Consider the following 27,410-nt stretch of genomic DNA (forward strand, 5'->3'; position numbering starts at 1 on the left):
GATAATGATTTTGATAGTTATTGTTTTATACGGTAATATATCTTCATATAAGGCAAGCATATTCTTTATTCCTTTTTAAGGAAAAAATGTTTCCTTTTCCCATCTAAATGAATTTTAGTATCCATTAGTAAACTTCTAGAGAAACCTGGAGAGAATTTGTTGTATAAAATATCTGTACATAAGCTTAGAATATGCAGTCATCTGTAATACAATTTTCTCAACAACTTGCAAGGAAGGCATATCTCTGATAATAGGTCTACCTGTCCATCTCTCTTCCCTCCCTCCCTCTCTTCCTCCTTCCCTCCCTCCCTCCCTCCCTCCCTCCCTCCCTCCCTCTCTCCCTGCTTCCCTCCCTCCCTCCATTTTTCCTCCACATCATTCTGAAAAGGAATCTGGGTAGCTGTCATACTACATTTATTTATGTTGTTCTTTATTTTTTCCCGTTAGCATGTTATAATATTAGGAATTAGTGTTTGGCCCAAGTTTGATGAACATTTTCATAATTAATTTTAAAAGGGATGTAGAATTTCTGTCCTCAGTGTAATTCTAGTTTTGTCTTATTAGAACAGAATTGGGAAGATGTTGACTTTGGTGTTACTGCTTTAACTTTTGTCTTGTTTTGTCACCTTATTAGATAGAAAGCTGACAGCCTTTGACTGGAGGCAATTTCTAGAGATTGAGCCTTGCTTTAGGCCCCCTTCAGACTTCAGTGAGGTGGAGAAGCTGCACATTGTCTTTGATCCCCTTGTCCTGTGCTGTCTGAACACCTTGCCTTAAGGCTCCCAAGCCAGAGTAGTCTCTGAGACTCACATAGCAGCCTTGGAGAATGTCCGTGTTCCCACAGTCTGCCCAGAGGAGTTTGTTGGGCCCTTGGCTCCACCTGGTCCAAGGACTCTCAGTCCCAGAGAGACTCAGTGGGATGTAGAAGACGACGACCATGGCTTGGACTGCTTTAGGGAAAATCTGTCTTCAGTGCTTCTCTTTCAAACAATTTTCTCTATCCTTGAGAACCTTTTTCCTCTTGTCGTAGGTAACCTTCCACATTGTACACAATCCTTGTTCTCTGCACTGTCAAACAGAATTTACCTGTCCTTCCAGCTCCCCTGTCAGAGCCCTGCATTGAACCTTTGTATAATAGAGTGCCGGGCACATGGTGAGCATGCACAAGCTCTTAGCCACCATCTTCATTTGTCCTGTTAGACCCTTTTACTGATCGCTTTCCGGGCAGACCCCCAGAACTTCTAGTAGATCTCTAGTTATTGTCTGAATGACCACCCAGGTTGCAGGTTCGATCCCTGTTCGGTGTGTGTGGGAAGCAACTGATTAATGTTTCACTTTCACTCAATGTTTCTCTAAATTAGGGGTGTCGAACTCAATCAGAGAAGGGGCCAAAATCTAAAATCCAGCCTAAATCGCGGGCCGAATGGTTTACTGAACAGTCATAAACTGACAATGTCATAAACTGACAGCAGAGTGCAGTGATGACAGCACGGTGCCGGCCACATTGCAAGGCCTGGCGGGCTGGATTTGGCCCGCGGGCCTTGTGTTTGACACATGTGCTCTAAATAAAAGCATGTCCCCTGGTGAGGATTAAAATAAATAAAAATGAAACTTTAATATTTTTATGTAGAGGAAAGGTAAACTGTATGTGGGGGTGGGGGTGGGGGATCCATGACAGTCATAGTGTAGTCCTGTTTATGAGATGTGTTCCCTTGTGAGTTACTTCATTGTCATTGTTGGATTGACTGATTGCCATATGAGCATGGAGTCAGGGAACCTCACTGATTCTCCTGAGAACCCTTTGCCTCACAGGGCCTGGCACGTGCCGGGCTGTGCAGCTACAGCAGTGATGGGTGTCTGAGTTTAATGGCAGCTCCTTTAAAGGTGGCTTTGGGAGGCAATGTTATTTGTTGTTTCTCCATGCTGTGTTGTTTTTCATGAGCACACGGGCATGTCAGGGAGAGAGATCCAGGCACCAGCGGAGCCTGCAGCCTAGAGGGAGCCTGGTCAGCTTGGCTCCCCCTCCCTTTCATGCATTGCAGAACTCATGCTTCTCTCAGGTGACTGAGGAACCTGGCAGCAAGAGAGCAGGCTTCTGGTCTTAGGTCACCTAGCCTTTAGAAACTTCCGTTTTCCTCCTCTGAACAGAGAAACAATGGAATCTGCCTGGTATAGTTTCTGTAGGGATTAAATAGCTTTCTGCATCTAAAGTGCTTATTAATTGAATTCGCAACACTACAAGCTGGTGCTTGTAGTAGTTAATCATCATTTATTTCTCCCATTTTAAAGCTTTATTATAAGATAAATCATCAATTTAATAACAGCAATCTGAGAAATAGGAAACACTGCCATATTAACTGTACGCCTTGGCTGTGTGATGACATTAGGTTTCAGAAATGTAAAAGTGTAAGTGAAATGTCTTGGATTCAAGGCAGGATGGTATTATTAAAGGTGAAGGGAGGCACTGGCTAGCCTCTACGTCAGCCAGCGTGTTTTCCTGTTCAGGAAGACATCATGAAAGTTGCAGGCGCTATCTGTGTGATCTTAAGGAAGTCACTTATCTCCGAGTCATATGAGGCTCTGGCAGGACGCTCTTCAGGAAGTGTTGTAAGAATGAAAAGAGAAGGACCGTATAAGCAACCAAGTGCTACAGACGACGGAAGGTCTGTCTGTCTGCTTGCTTCTCTGGAGGGTTACCCTCTAGTTCTGATAAGTCAGGTGGAACCAGGACACGACTCCCATACATTTCAAGGCCCTCGTTCCCACAACTGACACAATCTTACTGCGTTCTAGGTTCTATTTTACCAATTGGCACGGGACCAATGATAATGAGCAGTCGGTATGGCGACATTCTCCAAAGAAGCAGAAAAATGGCTACGAGAAAAAAAAAGTTCCAGATGCAACTCCTCTCCTTGACGCCAGCTCTCTGGAGTATCTGTTTGCCCAGGTAAGAAGTTTGGGGCCAGGAGCACCTAGGCTCATGGGATGGGGGAGGCGTTGTAGGGTTCAGATTCCTTGATGCAGCTGAACTTGGTGGGGGGCTAGGATACTTCCCTTTTTGGTTGTTTCACAGCCAGGAGACGTTATAGCCTCTCCCATGGACAGTGCTTGCCACCCCTGGACTTCCCCAACTGTGGAGGGAAAGGCAGCAAGTCAGTGTTCCAGGGGCTGTTTATCCCCCTGTGGGCTTCCCCCCTCACCTGTTCCCATTCCTCTCCTTCCCCCTTCGCCTCCTACCCTTTTACTTCTCATCTGCAGCCTTCCTGGAGAGCGCGGAGGGAACCTGTAGGCACGGGACGGTGTAGTGCAGTGGGTCTGATGAGGACACTTCTCAGCAGTCACAGGAACGTTTGGGAGGAAGAGCATGACCACTCCACGTCAGGGGCGGTAGAAAGATGAGACACTAGGAAAAAGCCAGGAGAGAAGTTAGGATCATCTAAAGTCACATGACCCTGAGATAGCATCTACGCGAAGCATATATTCATATAATATTTTTGTTTTTATGTTTTCTGGTTGTACCAAGCAGATATGCATTATACACTATGTAGTTTTTGAAAACGTTTTGCTGTTCATATGATTTTATAAATTTGATTTTTTTATTCATCTTATTTTTGTTCCTTCAACTTTCAATTTAAAATACAGATTTTTGTTATTTCAACGACTTCATAGTAACCAGCTTATTCAGCTCACATGTACCGGGTGTCTGCGTACTCTTTGCTGAGGCACTGCAGATACTGTGAACAAGGCAGAGGTGGTCTCTGCAAGCATCAGACATGCCATCATGTTGGGCAAACAACAAACAAACAGGCAGTTAAAATGATACCTAGGTAATACATAGACATTGTGAGCAGTGCAATGAAGGAAAAAAATAATATGCGGAGGCTTTAGCTCTGGGGAGACTAACTTACAATAGTGTGATAGAAAAGGCCTCCCTCAGGAGGTGACATTTACACTGAATTTTGAAGAATAAGAAGAGTCTGCACGTCTAAGAGAGGAGTAGGGAAAGGATCTCTTCCACGTAGAGCAAGCTTTTCAGCAGCAGCACCGCTGACATTCTGGGCCGAATAGTTTTTCATCGTGCGGGACTGCACCACCTCCAGGCATTTACCCACACTCCTGGCCTCCACTCAGGAGATGCCAGGAGCACCATCCTCCCAGTGGTGACAATTCAAACTGTCTGCAGACATTGCCAAATATCCCTCAGGGGCAAAATCTCTCCTGTTGAAAACATTTGATACAGAGAATGTGGGAAGCCCTGAGGTGGGTGAGCCCTGAGAGGAGAATCAGTGTGGCTGGAGAAGGACTGGAGGGTGACGGGAATGAGACTGGTGCAGGGGACTGGGCAGGCCACACAGAACCTTGTATGTGCTGGCGAGGGTTATCTTCCCCCCACTCCAAGTGTGATGAAGAGCTATTTGGAGGGCTTGATTTTATTGACGTTTGAAGTCGATGATGATTTTTCTTGCTACAGAGAAAAGTGGATTGTGCTGCAGCGAGAGCACACTTCAGCTGAGAAGTTGCTGTGATTGGTCCCAGGGGAGAGAATGCTCGTTTAGCTTAGTGTGGTGGCAGTGGAGTCGGAGAAAAGTGGATGGGTCTGTGATTACTTTCAGAGATAGAATTAATATGTTTGTTTTGTTTTTTTAAATACTTGTCTGATTTTTTTTTTTTTTTTTTTTTTTTTTTTTTTTTACAGAGAGGAAGGGAGAGGGATAGAAAGCTAGAAACATCAATCAGCTGCCTCCTGCACACCCCCAACTGGGGATGTGCCCACAGCCAAGGCTTGGAACCCAGGACCCTTCAGTCCGCAGGCCGATGCTCTATCCACTGAGCCAAACCGGTTTGGGCAGAATTAATATGTTTTGCTAATGGGTGGGATGTGGAAGCTGAAGGAATTTGAAGGATCCGAGATGATCTGAGATTCCTGTTTGGGCAATGCTTGATCGATAATGGGAAGACTTAGGAGGAGCAGGTTGGAGAAGGGGTGGGAATTGTACGTCTTCTTATGGAGGTGCCTGTGAGGCACCCAAGTGGAGATCTCAGGTAGGAAGTTGAGTATGAGGAGGAATTCAGGAGAAAGCCATCATTTACCTAACTAATCTCCTGTTTCTGGACACGTTTTATTTTTCTCAGGTTTTCCCTGTTATGCTGCCTGTCACTGTGATAGGCTGTGTGAGCAGCCTCAGACATACATGTTTGTGCGTAGTGTTTTATTGATTCCTTAGGATATACTTTCAAACACGTGATTTTGTCACAGTTATATTCCATGTATTTCAGCTTCAGTGCCTGGTTACACTCCATCCCCATCCCACACACAGAGAGAAGTGCACAGCCGTGGGCAAGTGCTGGACAAATGAACTGGCCGTTTTCGGATTGGTCTTTTTGAATTCAGCCTCCCAGTTCTGTTACCTCTTGGGGAGAGGAAGTGTAAAGGAAGAGGGTGCCGTTCATTGGGAGTTCGGTATAGCATTAGAACCTGACCTTTTGGAGCTTCAGCAATGATGTTTACGGAACAGAGTAGTCTCGGCGTTTGTTCTGTCTTCACACGTTGCTGGCCTAGGCGATGGTTGCCAGCACTCGGTGGCATGTGGAAGTGGTCAGTGTCCCGTTCTCACCTGGGAGAAAGAGAAGTCCTATCTTGGAGAGAAGGAGAGCTGCCTTTGTGAGAATCCTCCATCCAAAACCACTAAAGTCCCTCCAGGGAAAGTGAGTGGCTTACTTATGTGGGAACACCGCCTCCAGACCTTGTGTCTACTTCTGTTCACAGCTAGAAAAAGGCGAAAGGCTTCCAGTCCTCAGCGTACTGTATGTTTTAAGTTACAGGGATTGAGTGCGGCTGTAGCGCAGAGTTGAACAACCACAGACCTGGAGTCACATCTAAGTTAAACTCTCTTCCCCACCACTCCCTAGGTCCCTGGCCTCTGTGCCATGTTATCTTTCTAATTGACTTTGATTTTTATAACTACCTGATAATAAATATTTCTGTTGGTCTGTTCTTTGAATGGAATCTCCATGAGGTCAGGGATGTAGTTTGGTTTGCTATATCCCTAGCACCTAGAATAACATCTGGCCTATAATTGGTTCTAAGTAATTCATAGTCATCTAATGAATGAATGAAGTCATTTAACCTTTGGCACCTTAGATTCCTCATTTGTTAAGTAGTGATGATGTTAACATCTGCCTCATAGGGCTGTTGTGAAGATAAAGGAGACAGTACAGTGTCTAGCACTGAGCATAGGGTTTAATAGAGGAGAGCTAGCATTGACATCGTCTTCATCAGTCTGTACACTGCAGGTGGTGGGTTCAGCTTTTTGGTTTTATTTATGTATTTAGCCCTCATTGGCTCTTGGAATGCTGTGCACCTCCCATTAGTATTTTAGTTACTCATTTCATACTGGAAAGTTGAGCAGCAGATGTTGAAAAAACTTACAGGAGGTAATGGCGCATTGTAGAATGTGCACTTCTTCCCCTTCCTCTAAGTCTGCATCAGAATGGGGCGTGGTGCCCTGTCAGTCATACACCCAGTGCTGAGATGAGGCTATCTCAGTGCATGCTCGTGGAATTAGCATGATCAAACCCCAGCCAGCCGTCACCTTCTCATGCCCTGGTGCAATCTAAACCTAGTACGGCGCTGCTGCTCACCATTTACAGGGGAACCCCTATAAATACCTGTGCTCTTCACCAGGACCTAGCATATGCTCAGTAGCATTTGATAAATGAATGACCTTAGCCTGGGGAGAACATCTCCTGAGCCCCTTCAAACCCAGCTGTTGAGAAAGGACTTTGGTGTCAGACAAACTAACTGTTTTGTTTTTTTAATTAAAAAAGTTTTAATGTTGACATTGCAGGTGTCCCCACCACCACCCCTCCCACCTTTTGCTCTCCACCCACTCCCTTGGGTTTTACCACACTATTGTCTGTCTCCGTGGGGTATGCATGCATTTTTTTTTTTTTTTAAGCTAATCTCTTCATTTTCTTTATCCATCCAGTCACCCCTTCTTTCCTTGTCTCTGACAACCGCCAGTCTCTTCCATATATCCATGCTTCTGGTTCCATTTTGATCATCAGTTTATTTTGTTCATTAGATTCCACATATGAGTGAGATTATATGATATTTGTCTTTCTCTGACTGGCTATTTCCCTTAGCATTATAATCTCCAGGTCCATCCATGCTGTTGCAAAGGGGTCAGAGTTCCTTCTTTTTAACAGCCACATAGGATTCCATTATGTGAATGTATCACAGTGTTTTTATCCACTCATCAACGTTTTTATCTGCTAGCGCTTGGGCTGTTTCCAGATCTTGGCTATTGTAAACAATGCTGCAATGAACATAGGAGTGCATATATTCTTTCTGATGGGTGTTTCAGGATTCGTAGGATATATTACCAAAAGTGGGATCGCTGGGTCAAACAGCAGTTCTATTTTTAGTTTTTTGAGGAAAGGCCATACTGTTTTCCACAGTGGCTGCACCAGTCTGCATTCCCACCAGCAGTGCACGAGGGTTCCCTTTTCTCCACATCCTCGCCAGCACTTGTGTGTTGCAAACTATCAGGCTTGTTAGTTCATTGCTGTGCTGCTTCTCTGGGCAGCACCTCCCTGTGTGGAGAACCTGCCTCTCAAGATCAGAAACATGGATTTATGCTTGTAACTTAAGTGTGGTTCATTTCTTCTCGCCTCTGCTCAAAAGGGACAATATGATTTGGTCAAATGCCTGGCTCCCATCCGAGACCCCAAGACAGAGCAGGATGGGCACGACATTGAGAACGAGTGCCTGGGCATGGCCGTGCTGGCCATCTCGCACTACGCCATGATCAAGAAGATGCAGTTGCCAGAACTCCCCAAGGACATCAGGTAACCTTTCTCCTGGCTAACAATGGATTGTGGGGATGGTGTTATTTTTATATGTTCTCGAGAATCTCAGTTTAACCTCTGCCAACTTCTGGCTGACCTTTCCATAGGGTACAAATGTTTTTAGATTATCTATAAAAGGTAGCGCAGTGATGATCATGTCCTGATTTTAAATGTTGGCTGATGACCTCAGAATTGTGTATGAGGGTGAATGTTCTGGGCCAGGGATGCCAATCAAATTAGTGGCCCACATACCCTCCCCTTCCTCTCCGCCCATGGTGAGCATTGCCATCTGTCATTGCATTTTCTCTTTTTGTGCTGGACCCATCTTAAAATCCTTCTCAATATAGTTCTACAGGTAGTCACTACCATCCCTTAACTGAGCTAGAGTTCATTAGAGAGCTGTTAATTCTGATGTGAAGGATGGTCACTCTATTTTAAGGAAATTGTATGTCAGATGCGATCAAGTCTTTGTGAAGTAATATTCAGTCTGTATAATTTTAATTTCCACACATTTACAAAGTCCATTTTTTCCAGTGAGCTATTGTGATGTCCTAAGTGAATACAGTCTCATAATGAGAGGAAGTGATATGTAGCTGTACTATTTGTTGTAATAGTGGCATGCATTTTCTCAGAAGGTTACTTCTTGCATCTCAGTGTCTCTATCCTTGACTGGAGTCTGGAGCAGTTCATGACTGCTCCTCAGTAATACAGGCACTGATTAGATACATGCTCTGTTCCTACCTTTTTTTTTTTTTCTGTGGCTTTTGCTCTGGGCACCTCCTCTTTATTTTTTCAGGAGGCTGGCAATTCTCCTCTAGTCTTCCCCTCCATTACATTACCCTTAAAAAGTTAGGGTATTCATTGGGGATGAACTCCCAGCTGCACATTTTTCACTGTTTTGAAGCCATTCACACAGCAGGGGTTACTCTGTGCCAGGTACTGCCTCCGACCCAGAGTGATAGGAACACCAGTCTTCTCACCTGCTTGGCCCCCAGTGGACTTGTTCGTTCTTTCTCTCTTTCTCTCTTTCTCTCTTTCTCTCTTTCTCTCTTTCTCTCTTTCTCTCTTTCTTTCTCCCTCTCTCTCTCTCTCTGTCTCTCTCTCTCTCTCTCTTTCTCTCTTTCTCTCTTTCTCTCTTTCTCTCTTCTTTCTTTCATTGATTTCAGAGAGAAAGAGAGAGGGAGAGAGAGATAGAAACATCAATGATGAGAGAGAATCATTGATTGGCTGCTATGACACACACTGGTTGTTTAAAAATAAGTGCACTGTGGACCTGGCACCGACAAACCAACACTTGGCTCCCCCAGTGGGACCAGGCCCTGCCACCACCCCTGAGCAACACTCCAAATCACAGCCAATGCTGCCAAGACCCTATAATGCAAAATGCCCAGCCCAGCCCAGCCCAGAAATGGTGGCTGTGGGTACCGGGTAATGATGTCACATATTAGTGCCAGGCTTCCTCTCCCTAGCAACTAGTTTCTTCAGCCCAGGGACCCGACTTGCTTTATAGCCAGGTGCAGACATTTTATAGTTTAACCAAATATTAGTGAAGCGTTTCCCCATGCCTCATCTCATTTGATCCTCACAGAGATCCTGGAGTAGGTAGATAGGAGACTCGTTAGAATCCTATTTTTTTTTCATTAGCAAGATGCAAATAGCAACGTTAAAATATTTCTTCTATTAATTGCCTTTCTGTGTGCATGAGTCTGTGCACTGGGATGCTAGTATAGGTATTTTTTTCATTTCTAATAAAAAACAATATGTGGTCTTCATAGGAAAATTATAAAACAGGCACGCAAGTCAAACAGAAAGCACCAATAATCACTCTTGACATCTTTCTGACCACTTTCAAACCAATGCTGTATCATAGTCTGTTTATGTGAGTACCAGTATGTACAGGACAATGACACTAGCAAGCAAGAGCATAGCTAAGTCAGTTTGATGGTACTCACAGGAACTCCCATCTCAATAAGGTCTGTGGAATATGTACTTTTCTATTCTCTTTCAGTCCCTACTGACCTGTTTATCTCCTAATACTATCCTCCTCAGTGCTCACTCCATCTAATGATCTGGGAGTAGATCCTTCTTTCTCATCTGACAACATGTAGAAGGTGTAAGGGAGATTTATAGACTTAGGTTTGTTTCTAAACTATTCTCTGCTAACCTCTTTGTGAAAAAACAATGAATTTTTCTACTTTCTTTTAGCTACAAGCGATATATTCCAGAAACATTGAATAAGTCCATCAGACAGAGGAACCTTCTTACCAGGATGCGGATAAATAATGTCTTCAAGGATTTCCTAAAGGAATTTAACAACAAGACCATTTGTGACAGCAGCGTGTCCACACATGACCTGAAGGTGAAATACCTGGCGACCTTGGAAACTTTGACAAAACATTATGGTGCTGAAATATTTGAGACCACCGTGTTAATGATTTCATCAGAAAACGAGATGAATCGGTTTAATCCGAACGACAGTGGAAATGTTCTCTACTATGAAGTGATGGTGACTGGAAACCTTGGAATCCAATGGAGGCAGAAACCGAATGTAAGTGGTGATAGGTGGCTGACCAAAACAGAGCATCCAGACGCAGATCCCATTGGAGTTGCTGTTTGCATGCCCATCACCCCGTCAGCTGAGTTTGTTTAGGCAGGAGACCCATATCATTCATTCTTTTTTTTTTTTTTCTTTTCTTTTCTTTTTAAGAATTTTTAATTGATTTTTAAAGAGAGACGAAGCCGGAGAGAGAATAGAAACATTGATGTGAAAGTGATAAATCGATTGGCTGCCTTCTACACGGTCCTTACCAGGTATGGAGGCCACAACCCCAGCCTATGATCTGACCAAGAATCGAACTTGCGATCTCTTAAGTGCAGATGCCCAACCAATTGAGTCACACTGGCCAGGGCTATCATTCACCTTTTTTTTTTTTTTAATATATTTTATTGATTTTTTACAGAGAGGAAGGGAGAGAGATAGAGAGCTAGAAACGTCAATGAGAGAGAAACATCGACCAGCTGCCTCTTGCACACCCCCTACTGGGAATGTGCCCGCAACCAACATACATGCCCTTGACCGGAATCGAACCTGGGACCTTTCAGTCCGCAGACCGACGCTCTACCACTGAGCTAAACTGGTTTCGGCTATCATTCACCTTATATTGCGTCCATGTAGCAGTAGGTCTAAACATTTATTGACTATTAAGGGGAAATAGAGAAATACAATAACATATATAACATGTAGTATTATAATAACAGCAGATGTTGCTTGTGTTTACCATGTACCAAGAGTACTTTTCAAAACATTTTACATGTATTAGCTCATTTATTCCTTAAAAAGCAAAACCTTGGAAGGGAATACTGCCATTATCTCTATTTTATAGATGAACACTCAGAGACACAGAGAAGTTAAATTTGTCCAAGGTCATAACTAATAAGTGATTATGCCTCTGACTCCATGAAATAGGATAACTGATTTTTTAATTTGAAGCTTCTTTATGAAGTATTTGTTAAATGAGGCAATAGAGCAGAGGGGTTTCAAAGCATGGGTTTTAACCCTAAATGGACCTGGTTTAAATCCTAGCTTGACCTATATCAGCTACATGCTTACCATTAAAATATATGTACCTGTTAGGGTTGTTTCGAGAGGTAAATGTCACTTAGCACAGAGTCTGGCATATAATAAATGTTCAGTTAATTATTATAGTTGCTGTCATCATTATTGTGAATAAATTAAAGGTGAGATTTATTTTTCTCTAGTTTTATTGTCTTGCTTAATTAACAATCCTAACATTTACCAAGTGCTTTCTATATAGTAGGTACTGTGTTAACAGGAACTTACCTAATTCTCAAAGAACCTTGTGAAGATGTAAGATCTCTGCTTTATGGCTTGGGAAATGGAGGCACAAAGAGATGAACTAACTGGTGAAGTAGCCAGCAAAGGCAGGATCTTAACCCAGATCTCTAGCCCTCAAGACTCATGCTGCACAAAATATTTAAACTTGTGCAGAAATGTATTATTCCCCCCCTCCCCCCCCAGGTTATTCAGACATTAATACCTTCTTTTGAAAATTTTCACTTGAATATTGTAAAGCTGAGACAATGAGCGATAGATTTGAGAGCGAGAACACGCATGTTCTATCCTGTCATAGTTGGAAAGAGCATGTTCTCTGCCTTTGTTGAACATATGATTGCAGGATTGAGGGGACCTGATTGTAGATGTGTGTCTAGTACGTAGTTATTTGCCTTCCTGAGTTTACTTGTGCATCATGGATTATGTAAGGAGTTAAGCCATTGTGCTCATTAAGGTTTCCTCTAGATGTAAAAGTCCAATAGTCCCTGATAGGACCCACAACTGCCATCCTAAGCCCACGGTGCCTCTCCAATTCCTCTGAGACCCAGGCATGCTAGCTGCTTCTCCCTGGATGTAGGCTCTGCACTGGTTTCCCAGAAGCAGTGACCTTCTTCCAGTAGAAAATGAGAAAGCCCACTCAACTCTGTCACTTTTATGCACACTGTCAGGTTGTTCCTGTTGAAAAGGAAAAAAATAAATTGAAACGGAAAAAATTGGAAAATAAACACAAGAAGGACGAGGAGAAAAACAAAATCCGAGAAGAGTGGAACAATTTTTCGTACTTCCCCGAAATCACTCACATTGTAATAAAGGAGTCTGTGGTCAGCATTAATAAGCAGGACAACAAAAAGATGGTAAGTTTGCACCGAAGCTCCTCAGTCTGGGTCTGGTGGCGAGAGGGCGTCTTTGTTGAGGACAGTGGTGCAGCACATACTTTTCAGAGTTCTTGTCCCAAAGAGAAAACCTTATAACTGTCTTACTAAGTCCAAAACGTCCCTAATGCTGACACTTATATTATAATGTCAGTTGTTGTTACACCTGTACATTCCAGTGCCTTTGTTTGGTCTTGCAAATACATATCTGTTTCAGCATTCACTGCCCTCCCAAAGATACTCCAGCAGCAGTATTTATTTCACAAAATTAGTGGATTAAAAGAGAAAGATAGTGGAAGTCAGAGCTTCCCCCACCCCCACCCCAGGGCTCCTGCTCGGCCTCTGCAGAGTTGGAGGGCTGGTGGGAAGCCCCACTTTGCACTTTGGCAGATGTCGGGCTGGTGGCTGTGGTCTCCATGGCCGTCATCGTAGTGGCAGGCACACCCAGTGACTGTCGGACAGAGGAAGCGGTGCTCAGTCTCACTTCCTCTCTTCTGGTATCACTTAAGGACATGCTCTAGACAGGCAGGCCAGTTTGGCAGGGGAAGTGGGAACCCTACCAAAATATACATGTTTGTGTCAGGGAAGTCACCGCTGACAACATGTGGAGAGAACACGCTGATGAGGCAGGGTGGGTTCACAAATGAAGGTAGTCAACACCGGGGAAATAATACGTTTTGCCTAAAATTTAGCCAATACTAAGTGCTGGGAACAAATCTGGTGATATCGTTTAGGACAGATTTTTACATATAGAGCAACTTTACTTTTATTTATTTTAATCCTCACCTGAGGATATATTTTTATTGATTTTTTATTTTCATTTTTTGAGAGAAAAAGAAACAGTGATAAGAGAGAAAAACATCAATCAGTTGCCTCCCATATGATCCACAACCAGGGATAGAACCCTCAACCTAGGTATGTACCTTGACCAGGAACCTGACCGAAAACATTTTGCTGTATGGGATGACTTTCCAACTGACTGAGCCACCCAGCCAGGGGCATAACTTATCTTTTTGATATACCTTTTGGAAAGCAGTTGGCTATATGTATCGAAACTCTTGAAAATATTGATGCCCTGGCTGGTGTTGCTCAATTGTTAGAACTTCAGCCCACAGACTCAAGGGACATGGGTTTGATTCCTGATCAAGGGCATGTATCTGGATGGTAGGTTTGATCCCGAGTTCTGGTCATGGTGTGTGTGTGTGTGTGTGTGTGTGTGTGTGTCTCTCTCTCTCTCTCTCCCCCCCCCCTTTCTCTCTTTCTGTCTCTCTCTCTTCCCCCTCCCCCTGTCACTTTCCCCCTCTTTCCCCTTCCCTCTCACTTTCTTTCCTCCCCATCCCTCCCTCCCTTCCATCCATTCTAAAAATCAGTGGAAAAAAGTTCCTCAGGGGAGGATTAACCAAAAAAACACACATATTGATATGTCCCTCCATTCAGGTGCCTAGGGATCTGTCTGCAGAAACAGTGAAAAGCAGGCATTAATATGTGAGTGAGAATGTTTATCCCAAGAGCAGTTACAGTATCAAAATACTGAAAATAATCTAAATATATAATCATAAAAGAATGAGAAAATAAATTATAATTTACTTAAGTAGTGGGATCTACCTAATAAAAGAGGAACATGCTAATTGTACCTTGGTGACACCCACCAGTCTATCAGGAGTGAGTATGCAAATTACACCAACAAAGATGGCGGCTTAATTTGCATATGCAGGCACCAAGCAGCTGGGGGCGTTCTGCACCACCCCAGCTGCTCTGGGCCTCTGGGCAGCGTGGGAAGGCAGAAAGGTGGTTCTGGCCAGAGCAAAGGCGCTGCCGGCAGCCAGGGGAAGGTAGGCCTATTCTTACATGAATCTTTGTGCATTGGGCTTCTAGTATTATATAAGGTGCTGAATTTTTTTTAATACTTTGGAAAAATAACTTTCTAAATGGAAAAGAGTAGAATATAAAGCAATCAATAGTATGGTACCAGTTTTGTTCAAAAAACGTGATCTTAGAAAAATAACCAAATATTAAGTCATTATTTATAGTGGGATTCTGAGTGACTTATTCTTATTCTCACATCCCCCCCCCCCTTTTAAAAAAAATATATTTTACTGATTTTTTACAGAGAGGAGGAGAGAGGGATAGAGAGCTAGAAACATCAATGAGAGAGAAACATCGACCAGCTGCCTCTTGCACACTCCCTCCGGGGATGTGCCCGCAACCAATGTACATGCCCTTGACCGGAATCGAACCTGGGACCTTTCAGTCCGCAGACTGACGCTCTACCACTGAGCCAGACTGGTTTCGGCTCCCACCCTTTTTAAAGCAATATACGTAAATTAATTTCATCAGGAAGCCTTGGTAAAAAATGAAGTGCAGAAGAAGTGTCCAGATAGATGTTAGTGGGAAGAGGAAAAATGTAAGGAGAGAATAAAAGTAAGTGTTAGTTATCCAGCATATGATAGCTATTAGTCTGTGCTGTATGCTGTGTCTCCATTGCCTTGTGTAGTCCTCACAAGAATCTTAGATGCAGGAATTTTGGCTCTTATCTCCAGCGGGAGTCAGACCTGTGGAGAGGTGAGGAAACGTGTGCAGGGCCCACGGTGAGAGAGTGGCAGCTCCGCCTGGGCTGCTTGGTTTCCAAGGCGTTCTCTGCTCAGTGACTACTGTGAGGGGGAGGTGGGCACATCGGCGGTCTGGCTCTTCAGCGCGGCCAGACCCTGCCGGAGCATGGCAGAGGAGCAGCAGCCAGCTGCTACGGTTTTTGTGAGCCTGCCCTGCCCTGTCCTGGCTGATGGTCAAGCCTGGCACCCAGTGGCACACCTGTCATTTAAGTTAGAGCTCACTCTGACCGTGTGGGCCAGAGACTGTGCCACGCTAGTGCTGTGTAGGGAGCAGGAGGAAGAGAGGAAGAAATAAATACTTGATCTTCCCATTACTTGATTTTCTTGTACAAACATTAGCTCTTGCTGCATGCCAGATACCTCCAATTCTAAACACTTTACAAATGTCAACTCTTTCAATTTTCATATTGACCCTGTAAGGTGGGTATATTATTATCCCTGTTTTACAGAGGAGAAAACTGGGGCACAAGAAGGTTAAGTAGCTTATCATAGTCACGTAGCTACTAGACTAAACCATTTGAAATTGCCCATATTTGACAGTCTTTGGCCTACAAAAGTGATGGTTGCATGTGCTTAGACATATTAGCAAGTGGAGATAATGTGATTTGAATCCAGGTGAACTTGCTGGGGATCTGCAGGTGGATGCCAGGTCACCCCTGAGAGGAAGCACATTGAGCACAGTCTCCTGCCTAAGTTCATCCCTATGGTGGCCCTGCATTCTCTTGGCCTCCCTGGCTCACAACCCAGAGCGCTCCTCCCTGGATTACAGCTCACTGTGACTAGGCCCTTTCCTCCATCCTGTTTCATTGCTTTTATCCCCCACCTTCCCCTTCACTAGTCTGTTTTTCTCTTGTCACCGGCCTCTCCTTCAGTTCTGTGAAAAGTGATCTGTGCATGAGATCAACCATCTATGCTCTGCTTCCTTTTTTTGTAAAATAGGTGTAATGCCTGCCGAGGCAGATAATGCTTAATGCCAAGACCAAGCTACCATTACACGCACTTTGCTTTCCCGTCTCCATTCTCATGCCTCTGCCCCCTTGATTCTGGCTTGCTTTCCATCTGCACCAGGTGGCAGCTTCTTCACAGGTCTGCCTTCCACAGCTTCCCCCCTTCCTCCCTCCTCCTCCTTCCCCCCCCCCCCTCTCTCTTTCTGACACACACACACACACACACACACACACACACACACACACACTGTACCTCATCTGATAGTTTTTAGATAATAGCTGAGAAAGTGGCAAATAGTCCTATATAAATGTAAGTTATCAACAAAAGGAGTTTCCTTTTGGGTCATGCATTCTCCATTGTGTTTTAAGCATCTTCTCCCTGTGTACCTCCTGATAGGACAAGGTGCTTAAGACGGCAGGCAGATGGTATGACACGGGCATTTCTTCTTTCTCCGCAGGAACTGAAGCTCTCTTCCCACGAGGAGGCCTTGTCCTTCGTGTCCCTTGTCGATGGCTACTTTCGGCTCACAGCAGACGCCCATCATTACCTCTGCACTGACGTGGCTCCTCCATTGATTGTCCACAACATACAGAACGGCTGTCACGGCCCAATCTGGTTGGTTCTCTCACCTTTGCAGTTGCCTCTGGTGTGAAAAGAACCCACATTTTAGTGATGGGGGGAGTCTGGCCTCCTCAGACACAGGTGTCATTAGCTCCCTAGGTTGGGGCCAGTTGAGTATATTGTTTAGGGCTCCTTGTCCATCTCTATTGTCCATCGGTCAGGCTTTCCTGTCCTCTGTCATCTTGGTCCTTGCAGCAGGTGCTCAGCTCTATCCCTTACTGGGGTCTCCTCATAGTTTAACCCCTCACTTCTTCCCAGCTGACCAAGAAGTCTACACTTCCTAATCCCTTGCAGTGCCAAACAGTGCGGATGATGTAAGAAAGTAGGTTTTAACATCAGAAGAGTAGTAAGTAATGGGATCCCGAGTCAGCTTGCTGTAAAGTGTCCGATAAATGATAGTCGGGGTTACCACACCTTAGAGCTGGAAGGGGCCTTGCTGGACTCTCGTCCCTCCTGCACCTCAGAAATAGTAGCCTGTGTCCAGATAGCTGTGGTGGTGGGGCACTTAGTTCTACAGAGCAGTCAGTAGATTCCAGCTCTATCAAATACAGACATGCATGCCTCTCTGGTCTGGAACTGAATTTGCCTCTGTCACTAACTTCTGCTGCTCATTGGAGTTCGGCCATTGGAAGCAACAGGGATTCAGTTTACTTCCTCTCACACATGACTGCCCTTCAGGCTGTGTCTCTTCTTAGTCTCTCTTTCCAGACAGAAATCTATCTGGGGAAGCGTCTCTTTAGCTGCCTTCTGTGTGACATGGTTCCCACCTTCTTCCGCATCCTAGTTACCTGTGGATAGGTAGTTTGTTAGGGGGTGAACCCCGGCCTAGAGGGGCTCTCAGGGAAACAGACACACAATGGATTGCAAGGGGCTGAGCACTGTAGTGAAGCATGTCCTTCAAATATTCCAACCAGTTAGACTTCAGGGCTTGGCACTTGCTCTTCCCTTGGCCTGGAATGCCCTTCCTCCTGAATCTACATAGCACCACTTCCTTCAGGTGCTCCTCCAATGCCAGCTTATCGGTGGAGTCTTCCCTGATCACCTGCTATGATACAACAGCCCCTCTTCCCCCTCCACACCTCCACACCCCACACTTCCTGGCTCCTGCACTCTGCTTTATTTTTCTTCGGAGGCATTGCCTCTTGACATACCATGTTTATTTCCGTGTCCCTTCGTTTCCTGCCGCCCACTTTCACCATCCCGAGTATGAGCTCCACACAGGCAGGGCACTGTGTGCTTTGCTCACTGCTTTTCCTCAGTCCCCATAGCAGCGCCTGGCACATCGTAAGCATTTAGTAAGTGTTTATGGACTGAATGAATGCTCGATGTTCTGGGGGGCAGGGACCTGAAACTCATTGCCTAAAAGGCCTTCTCCGATAGGCAGCATTCCAGTTGGATTAAATCCTGAAGAATTAACAATGGTTTGCCAGGTCTAAAGAGGAGCAAGGGCCTCTCATGTGAGGAACAAGGTGTGGAGGTGTCACAGACCAGGAGCAGTTGGTCTCTGCCTTTCTCACACGTGCTGACCACATCAGCCGTCTTTTATCAGTACTTAGCAAGTACCATGCACTAGGTATAGCAACCTCATATGTGTATTTACTTAGCAGTTATCCACTGCCCTTTGTGTGCTGGGGCTGATCAGACCTGGGAATACAAAGGAGTTCAAGACAGGCATGTTCTTCCTAAAATTTTTCTAATCTTCACTGATTTCTTTATTCCATTATTCACTCATTTATTGAGCAGCTACTATGAGGCCATGGGTGCTCTAGTCATTGGGGGTACAGCAATGAACAGAATAACCCCAAAATTGCCCTTTTCTGAGGCTCCTATTCTAGTGTGCCACTTGGAAACAGTGGGAAGGACCCCCCACCACTGCATCAGGGGCAGCTCCCATCGCCAGCTTGGGGGCGTTCTTCAGGCCGGGGCTGGAGACAGCATACATGGGGCAATGGGGAGAACATGCTCAGGGCCCTGGGCAGCATGCCGAGTCCTCCTCTGGACCTCGGAGCTCGGATGATGTCTCAGGGCTCCTGAGCCTCTCTGCTTGCCTCACGTGTCATACCTGAGTGGACTTGAGGACAGGTGACGTGATGAAGCTGTAAGACTTGAGGAAACACAGGGAAATGGACGTCCCATAGGGTTCAGAGTGCTCCTGTTGGTGAGCTCTTTCTCCCTTTGTCTCCCCGCCTCCAGCACAGAGTATGCCATCAATAAACTGCGGCAAGAAGGAAGCGAGGAGGGCATGTATGTGCTGCGGTGGAGCTGCACGGACTTTGACAACATCCTCATGACGGTCACCTGTTTTGAAAGGCCTGAGGTCAGTCGAGACACTGGCTTGGGTCAGGCCATAGGGCCACAGGGGATACAGCGTGGTCCAGAAGCTGCGGTGGAGAGGACTGCTCATGCGGGGGAGGGGGGAGCAGGGGGGGGAGTAAAGGGGGTAGGAAAGTCTAGGTCTCCCGAGAAAATCCCTGGCAGTTCTCCAAAAAGAGGCTGCTCCCCAGCAGGTAGACCCCATGACCTCTTCTCTTCTCGCTTCCTTCAAGGGCCCCCGGCAGGGTCCACTGTGGCTCTGGAAAGGAACATGACCAGAAAACCAGTTCGCACCAACACTCGCCATGTTTAGTGTAATTACTTAGAGTGGTTTATTGTATACTCCGTGCCCAGGTCTGCGAAGGCCCAGAGCTGAGTGCGTTTGTGGCATTCACTGGTACAGTCAGTGCCAAGAAGGCACCTGGACTCTTGGCCTGCCACCGTTCCTGCAGATGGTAGCTGCAGACATTTGAACAGACAGGCTCTTGGCTATGTTTTGACAAGTGGAGATTTGTTGACTTGAAAATGCAGAATTGTTGACTTGATCCCACTAGACCACAGATGTCTTTGTTATTCATGTAATTGTTTTAAAAGATAATGCATTTTACAGAATTAGTCTAAGTAAATACGGGAGTGTTGAGGGGGTTTAATATGAACTAGGAGAACGGATGGGGCGGGGCCTGTGAGACAGAAGGCAGCATGTCAGCCTATTGAAGACCTCAGACACAGAGGGGAAAAGTACCGAGCACCCTGAGGACTGGACTCAGGCATGGGAGCAGGAGCTGGCAGCAGGTACCTTGCGCTGCGGTGTCCTGGCCTTGTCTCTGGGGCCCAGTGCTAGTCGGGGGAGTTTCTGCACAGCGAGGCCTCACGCTGACCTGAGTCAGGTGCAGGGGCTGAGAACTTGTCAGGCTTGTTGTCTTGGCAGGAGGCCTGTCTTCTGTAGTCATTAGTCTTTGGAGGAAGTTCAATATTTTAATCTGGATGGGTGCATGAGACTGCTCAACCTCCTCCTAAAGTAGCATCAGCCTGTACCAAGAATGTCAGTGACTCAGTGACATGGCACACGTCATGCCACCTTACCTGGGAGAAACAGGGTCACAGATATGAGGACTATTTGTTTTAGCTCTCTGGGCACTGTGCTGAGCACTTCACCCAGGTGTTCGCATGTAAGCCTCACCCAGCTCTGCGAGGTGGGTGGTATTAATCCCATCATAGAGGTTGAGGCATCGAGATGTTAAATATTTTGTCCTAATTCACAGCATAAGTAGAACTTCCTGTCTTTCATTCTTAACCACTAAAATAGTTTCCTTTGAGCCACAAGTGCCCATGAAGGAAGGCTTGTGCTTCTACTTCCTCTCCGGGACCCGTGGGACCCTGAGACTGGACCAGACAGCTGACTGCCTCTCCCGGCACGGTTCTCCTCAGACAGACATGTAGCCTGGGAGGCCCCATTTGAGGGAGTTCCTGGATACATTTGATATAGCAGTTATTATCTCACGCACGATAACGTTGGTTAACCTTCATGAAGGGCTTACTAGGTTTTCTGTATGCGCCGCGTCATGTGATCACAGCGATTGTTCTGAAAGCTCTGAGGTTGGCTTTCCCACGCATGTCATCCTGCAGGTGGAAGGAGGGCCCGGCTGCTGTCACAGGATCGCTGCTGTCACACTGCCTACCGAGTGTCAGCTGCCCTCTCAGTGCCTTCTCTTTGACTCCCTTTTACCACTTACACATGTATTGCTTTGCTTCCTTGGTTATAATAAACTTTAATTTTAAATAATTCGAGATACAGAAGTGTGACAGAGATAACACCGAGCTTTTCCTTCCCCGTGGTACATATGGCCAACTCCTTTAAAACACTGTTTCTGCTCATTTTCCTGAATGGCAGGTGTCGGGTGGCCAGAAGCAGTTCAAGAACTTTCAGATCGAGGTGCAGAAGGGTCGCTACAGCCTGCACGGCTCGGACCGCGGCTTCCCCAGCCTGGGGGAGCTCATGAACCACCTCAAGAAGCAGATCCTGCGCACGGACAACATCAGCTTCGTGCTGAAGCGCTGCTGCCAGCCCAAGCCCCGAGGTCAGTCCCCGCGCCCCAGTGCCGCCCTGCCCTTCACTGATCTCCCAGACCCACCCAGACCCACCGGCAGGCTGCTCTTGGAAGAGGCCCTCCCCGCAGTTTCTAAGTGTTTTCCTTTGCGTTCTCTTACATGTCGGTCCCCAACTCAAATCACGTCCCTCAAGGGGAGCATTTTCTATAGAAATCTTTTTTTCACATCCCTAAGCTGCAGAAAGAGGCCTCTTAGGATTCATAAGCAGAAACTTCTTTCTTCATTGAGATAAAATGTCTTGAGATGCCCTTAGAAATGACCTCGACACATCTTCTGTGGGCCAAGAATTGTTAGATGCAAGGACTCAGAAATTTCTCACACTCTGTCCCTCCACTCCAAGGGTTTCCTGTCTAGTACAGAAAGCGTTGCAGGGAAACTAGGCCACTGCAGGATAGAGCATGCGCTTTAATTAACGCACATGTGTGTCAGTCCCTGGGCTTGCAAAGAAGCGATGGTCAAAGTCCTCGAGTTACAGGAAGTGGGAGGCTGCGAGGAGGAAGTGGATCTTGAGCTGAGTGCTGGCTGAGGAGCGGGAGCTTGCCCGTTGCGGAAGGGCTTCTCCAGCAGAGCACGTGCTGGGCGGAGCAGCAGGCAAAGCCGCCGGGGATGCGGAGGGAGCTGGAGGCCAGTGCGCCTGGTGGAGTTATGAGGCAGTGGAGATGGGAGGGAGATACTTAGGATTGTGGATGCCTCGAATGCCACACAAGGAGCTGGGGCTTTATCCCCTCAGAAGTGGGAGCCATGGGAAGATCAAGGAGCAAGATGGACAGGAGAGGTGAGGGGCTTGACTGCTCTTTTGTAGGCTGTGGGAAGCTGTCATGATACACTGCAGGTGGATTCATCCCCTTTTCTAATGTGAGAACTGGATGGACACTTAGGGGTGCCACGCCAAGTGCCCCATTGTATGTATGAGAAACAGACTTGGAGAAGTGTTGAAAGTCAAGGTCAAGGAGGGGTTTGAATGGCAGGTCTACCTGGATGCCAGATCCCTTGACTATTGATTTTTGTTTGTTTGTTTTGCTTCCCACCCTGTGTCAGAGCTTTCCCTTCATGGGGGTCTTGCCTCAAAGAAAGGGAAGCACAGTTGTTTCTGAGGCCACAGGAAGAATGATTGAGGTGCCCTGAGGCGTCTGCCTGAAACACCCCCGCGTCTGGTAGGCAAGGGCAGCAAAGCAGCACCTGGCCTGGGTTCTTGGTGTGAATCAAGGCACTGTCACTGACTTTGGTGAGAGAGGAAGGACTTGTGTTCTGATTGGCCAGGTAGGGTTTCCTGCCGGCCTCACGGAATAACGGAGCCTTTGTTTTTGTGCTCAAAACAAAGAAAAAAACTCACCCGTCACTTGGCCGTGAGACCTTAGAGGGAGTTAAAACCTTAAAGCCCAACCACCCTCTTTCCTCACATAGTCTGTCCTTCCAGACACTAGAAGCGGTTTTTATTTCCTCCGAGTTATGGTCTCTGGCTGAGGTTGAGGACATGGAGAAGAACAGCCCCAGGAAGAGACAGGTGGTGGCAGAGGGAGACTGCGACATGGCTCTTTGCAGCCACCATCTGGGGAAGTCTCTGCTGTAGACGCCACGCCCAGCTGGGAGCAGCAGCTGTGCAGGGAGAAGCACAGGAAGGGAATGGACCCCGCTATCCTGGCTTTCTGTTGAGGCTCCAGGATCACTGCGTTGAATATGTCTGGTGTCCGTCTCTCCCATTTGGTGAGGACATAAATCAGGATCCGGGTCTCACTCACCACTCTGACTTCGGGAAGCTCAGCACCCAGCATAGGATCGTCATTCACTAATGCCTGTCAAGTGGTCATTACAGCCTTGCTGGTGTGGCTCAGTGATTGAGCATCGACCATGCACCAAGAGATCGCTGGTTCCACTCCCGGTCTGGGGGCATGCAGGAGGCAGCTGATAGATAGATAGATGGATGTTTCTATCTCTCTCTCCCTCTCTCTTCTCCTCTCCCTAAAGTAAATAAAAACACTTTTTTTTTTTTTAAAAAAGTGATAATTACAGCAGTAGCTACCTTATTGGTGGGTACTTACTAGTCCCAAGCAGTATAAATGCATATTTGCATTTCTTCCATCTACATCACATGTGTCAAACACAAGGCCCGCGGGCCAAATCCAGCCCGCCAGGCCTTGCAATGTGGCCCGCACCACGCTGTCATCACTGCACTCCGCTGTCAGTTTATGACATTGTCAGTTTATGACTGTTCAGTAAACCATTCGGCCCGCGATTTAGGCTGGATTTTAGATTTTGGCCCCTTCTCTGATTGAGTTCGACACCCCTAATCTACATCATAGTTCTTTGTAGATTTTATAAAGACGAGGAAATTGAGGCTCAGAGATATTCAGTGCCTTGCTGAAGGCCACACAGCCAGTAGTATCAGTAATACTTATAACAATAATAGCAGTGATGTTGGTTACAGCTGCCATCATGTAAGCAGTGCTTGCAGTTTGACAGGCAATGTTTGAAGGTCTTTCATGTTTTAAGTCATTTAATTTTCAGAACAACTCAGAATGTTGTTATCCTGATGATACTTGTCTAAGATCACTTTGGTAGTTAGAGGAAGAGTGGGGCTTTGAAGTCATGCTTTTAACTCCAAATTCAGTGATATTTCCCCTGTTGCACTATCTTTGCAAAGCTGCAGGTGCAGCCATCAGCCCAAGAGTCTGGGGCAAGGGACAATTCTGACTCGGGGTAGTGGGGAGGAGATTGCTGGGGAGGAGAAGGAGGGACTAAAGTTGGGGAAGAGAAAGAGTAAGCCTTGTGAGTGAGGCTTCCTCTTGCAGGCCCTCAGAGCCCCCTGTCTTCCTCTGCCCCCTCCAAATCAGAGAAGTGATAAAATCATGAACATTAAAGAGAATGCCATTTTGAGTTCCTCAGTGTCTCTGCCCTTCTGACCGCAAAGCTCAGATGGCCAGACCCCCATTTGGGTTTCTCACTTGAAAACACATTGGAGAAAACTCCCCGTGGGATAAATGAAAAGCAGGCAGCCACTCAGAGTGCCCTGTGTGTTGTGCAACCCCACTGGCCTTCTCCATGTCTGAGGGTGACCTTGTTAGGAGGAGATGGGGGCCCACAGGGCTCAGTGGCCCCGTCACCACTGATCCTCGCCCTCATCTGTGGGGTGCAGCGTGCTGCTGATTTCTGCACCCGTCAGCTCCGACACGGAGGACTCCTGTAGCCAGGGCCCGTGAACCCCTGGTGCCACCAGGACGATGTGGCTAACATGCAAAACTGCTCAGTCACATTGGCTACCCGTGATGAGCATTCCCTCCCTGTCAGGTCAGGCTCTGAGGTATGCCCTGCATGTGCAGTGTCTCACTCCTCTCAGCAGGGGGCATAGTCTTCTGTTTTCTAATGAGAACAGAGCTTCGTAGAGGTTAAGTGGCTTCCCCTGCTCACACGCTGGCCCGAGTGCCATGTTCCTGGAAGCAGCTGCACAAGCCATCAGCCCCCAAATGGCCCGTCCCCATCCTCCTCTAATTTCCCTGGCAGTGCGGCCGCCACCCTTCCCTGGGATACCATTCAGCAGGCCCTTCCCGGGTGTCTTGTCCGTCATGGCGTCCTGAGTTGCCTGTTTGAATCAGAGTTTACCCAGGTACCCGGGTGGAACAAAATAATAGAATGGAGGGGAGTAGACTCAGAATGATAGCAGGGGACTTGAATCTGAACCCAGTTTCTGGCACGCGGATTTGTATACCCCACTGGGGTCAGGGGGTGCTCTGGGAAGAAGGTGAGAGCCTGGAGCCAGTCACAACTTCAGGGTGATTCTTAGGTCTAGGGATTACTGGCCCTTGATGTTGGGCAAATGGTTTAATCGTTTAGAACCTCTTTTTTCTGACCTATGGAAGTGGTGGGTAAAGATACTACATACCGCATAGGATTGTGATGGGGACCAATGAGTTAGTAACGGTAAAGCTCTTAGGACCGTGGCTGACACAGGGAAAGCAGTTAGTGTCACTTGGCCTTTTTACTCAGCAGCCAGTGGATGAAAACGTAAAGATCTTGAGAGGTGCCGAAACCGGTTTGGCTCAGTGGTAGAGCGTCGGTCTGCGGACTGAAAGGTCCCAAGTTCGATTCCGGTCAAGGGCATGTACATTGGTTGCGGGCACATCCCCAGTGGGGGGTGTGCAGGAGGCAGCTGGTCGATGATTCTCTCTCATCGACGTTTCTAACTCTCTATCCCTCTCTCTTCCTCTCTGTAAAAAAAAATAAAAAATAAAAATAAAAATAAAAAATAAAAAAAGATCTTGAGAGGTTCCCAGAGCACTCTCATGTGAGACGGGCGGAATGAGGTCTCTTCCCCCACCTGTAGCTTCCCATGGCTTGGTGGTGGGAAGGTGACTTCCATGGATCATACATTCCTAATCAGTCACCTGTGCTGATCCTGGCTGGCCAGTTTGATAATGTGTTTGGTTTGCTGTTTGAATCCGTAGGGTTTTGGCGGTGGTCTGTTCTTAATCGGCAGAGTCAGCAGGTACTTAGTAAGTGCCACCTGGTATCCAGCAGTGGAGGAGTCCAGGCACAACCCTCTGCTGGGTGACCTGTCCTGTTCTGTACGAAACCCGTGTTCACCTTCCTGTCTTCCCCCTCCCTCCTCAGGCCCAGCTTACGGCTCCTACTCCTTCCTCAGCTCTTATCCTCATTCACACATTTAACAATTACTTACTGAGTGCCTACTGGGTGCCAGGCTGTGGAGGTAGAGCAGGAGATGCTGGGGGAATCTTCTCGACCTCCTGGAACAGATCCTTCTCTGTCAGCCCACAGCACTCAGGCCTGTCCTCCGAGCAGTTGCACAAGTTGTAGCTTCCTTTTGATTAGTTATTTGTTTGGGTTTGGCTCTGTGATTAGCCTGTGAGCTCTTGGAGGGCAGGAATGAAGTACTTAATAAGTATTTGTTGAATGACTGAACCAACAAATGCATAACTATATGTTCAGCAAGCCCCCTGGCTCGCTGATCGGAATCTCGGGCCTTTGCTACTCTGCTCAGTCTTCTCCTCTCTCTCCCACAGAAATCTCCAATCTGCTGGTGGCTACAAAGAAAGCCCAGGAGTGGCAGCACGTCTACCCCATGAGTCAGCTGAGTTTCGATCGGATTCTCAAGAAAGACATCATGCAAGTGAGTCGCCTTACTCTTGGGATCCGCCTTGGTCCCGCCTCCCTCCAGCAGAGCAGCCAGGGGACACGGGGGTTGGAGTTAGGGCACATCCTAGAGGAAAAGGAACAAGGAGTCTTTCCGAGTTAAAGCAGTTTAACCAGCACCCTCCCTGCCGTCCTGCCGGCCTTGCTGATGCTCCCCATAGGCGCATTCTCCGTGAAGGAGGGGATCAGTGGGGCTGTGGGTTGTCTCCGGCCCAGGGACCTTATGCCCCAGGACATGCTTTTGGCGCAGAACTTCGGAGATTCAGTGCGGACTTTTCTGATGATGCTTCCAGAAGGAGCAAAGCTGAGGGAACACAGACACAGTGAAGCTGTAGGATAGGGGTGTCGAACTCAATCAGAGAAGGGGCCAAAATCTAAAATCCAGCCTAAATCGCGGGCCGAATGGTTTACTGAACAGTCATAAACTGACAATGTCATAAACTGACAGCGGAGTGCAGTGATGACAGCGCGGTGCGGGCCACATTGCAAGGCCTGGAGGGCTGGATTTGGCCCGCGGGCCTTGTGTTTGACACATTTGCTGTAGGAGATGCAAAGTTGAGGCCTGAAGGAGAAGAACTGTCTGGAGAAACAGGTCCCAGAGCTGTGTCCCAGCCTCGGCAGGCCATTAGCCTAGTCTGCAGCCTTAGGCTGGCTGTTTCCCTCAGAGCTGCGTGCAGCCTTGGCTTGGGGTGTGAGGCCCAGGGGTATCCCCCTTTCTGTTCTGCACTCCTCTTACACAGAGCCATACGGGAGGGGAGGCTAAGGAGACAGCACCCAGCAGCCTTGCAGAGACGGAATCTGCAAAGGGCCATTTGTTACCTGGCAAAGGCTGCGACACTTTGGAGGAGTTGGAGAGCGCAATGATGGGCTCCCTGCCTTTGGGAGGTGGTGGAGGTGGCGGGCATGGGGTTGGTTTGCTAAGTTAATTCCTGAAGTTGATGGATAGGGCTTTGAGGGAGCGGAAGCCTACAGACACAGCTGCCTCCGTCACTGTAAGTTGTTTTCTGAAGGCCAGTCCTTATTGTTCTCTGTCCCGCTGGTGGTGCCAGAGCTGTGTCTAGAGATTCAAATCACCAGGGCAGGGTGCCC

The 27,410-nt window shown here is 47.0% G+C and overlaps 1 protein-coding gene across 3 annotated transcripts in view; it reads left to right on the forward strand.

Annotated features, from left to right (window-relative positions):
* JAK1 (Janus kinase 1) overlaps window positions 1-27,410 on the forward strand; it is a 124,511-nt gene that overhangs the window by 79,268 nt on the left and 17,833 nt on the right. For all 3 annotated transcript variants that reach the window (XM_084871360.1, XM_084871359.1, XM_084871361.1), the window contains 8 exons: window positions 2,794-2,947; window positions 7,688-7,851; window positions 10,057-10,399; window positions 12,373-12,558; window positions 16,591-16,748; window positions 18,948-19,071; window positions 20,959-21,145; window positions 26,192-26,298. In XM_084871360.1, coding sequence (XP_084727486.1) covers window positions 2,794-2,947; window positions 7,688-7,851; window positions 10,057-10,399; window positions 12,373-12,558; window positions 16,591-16,748; window positions 18,948-19,071; window positions 20,959-21,145; window positions 26,192-26,298 — 1,423 coding nt within the window. The remainder of the gene's footprint in view (window positions 1-2,793; window positions 2,948-7,687; window positions 7,852-10,056; window positions 10,400-12,372; window positions 12,559-16,590; window positions 16,749-18,947; window positions 19,072-20,958; window positions 21,146-26,191; window positions 26,299-27,410) is intronic.

The sequence above is a fragment of the Pipistrellus hanaki genome, assembly GCF_964339955.1.
Source record: "Pipistrellus hanaki genome assembly, chromosome: 2".
Classification (NCBI taxonomy): domain Eukaryota; kingdom Metazoa; phylum Chordata; class Mammalia; order Chiroptera; family Vespertilionidae; genus Pipistrellus; species Pipistrellus hanaki.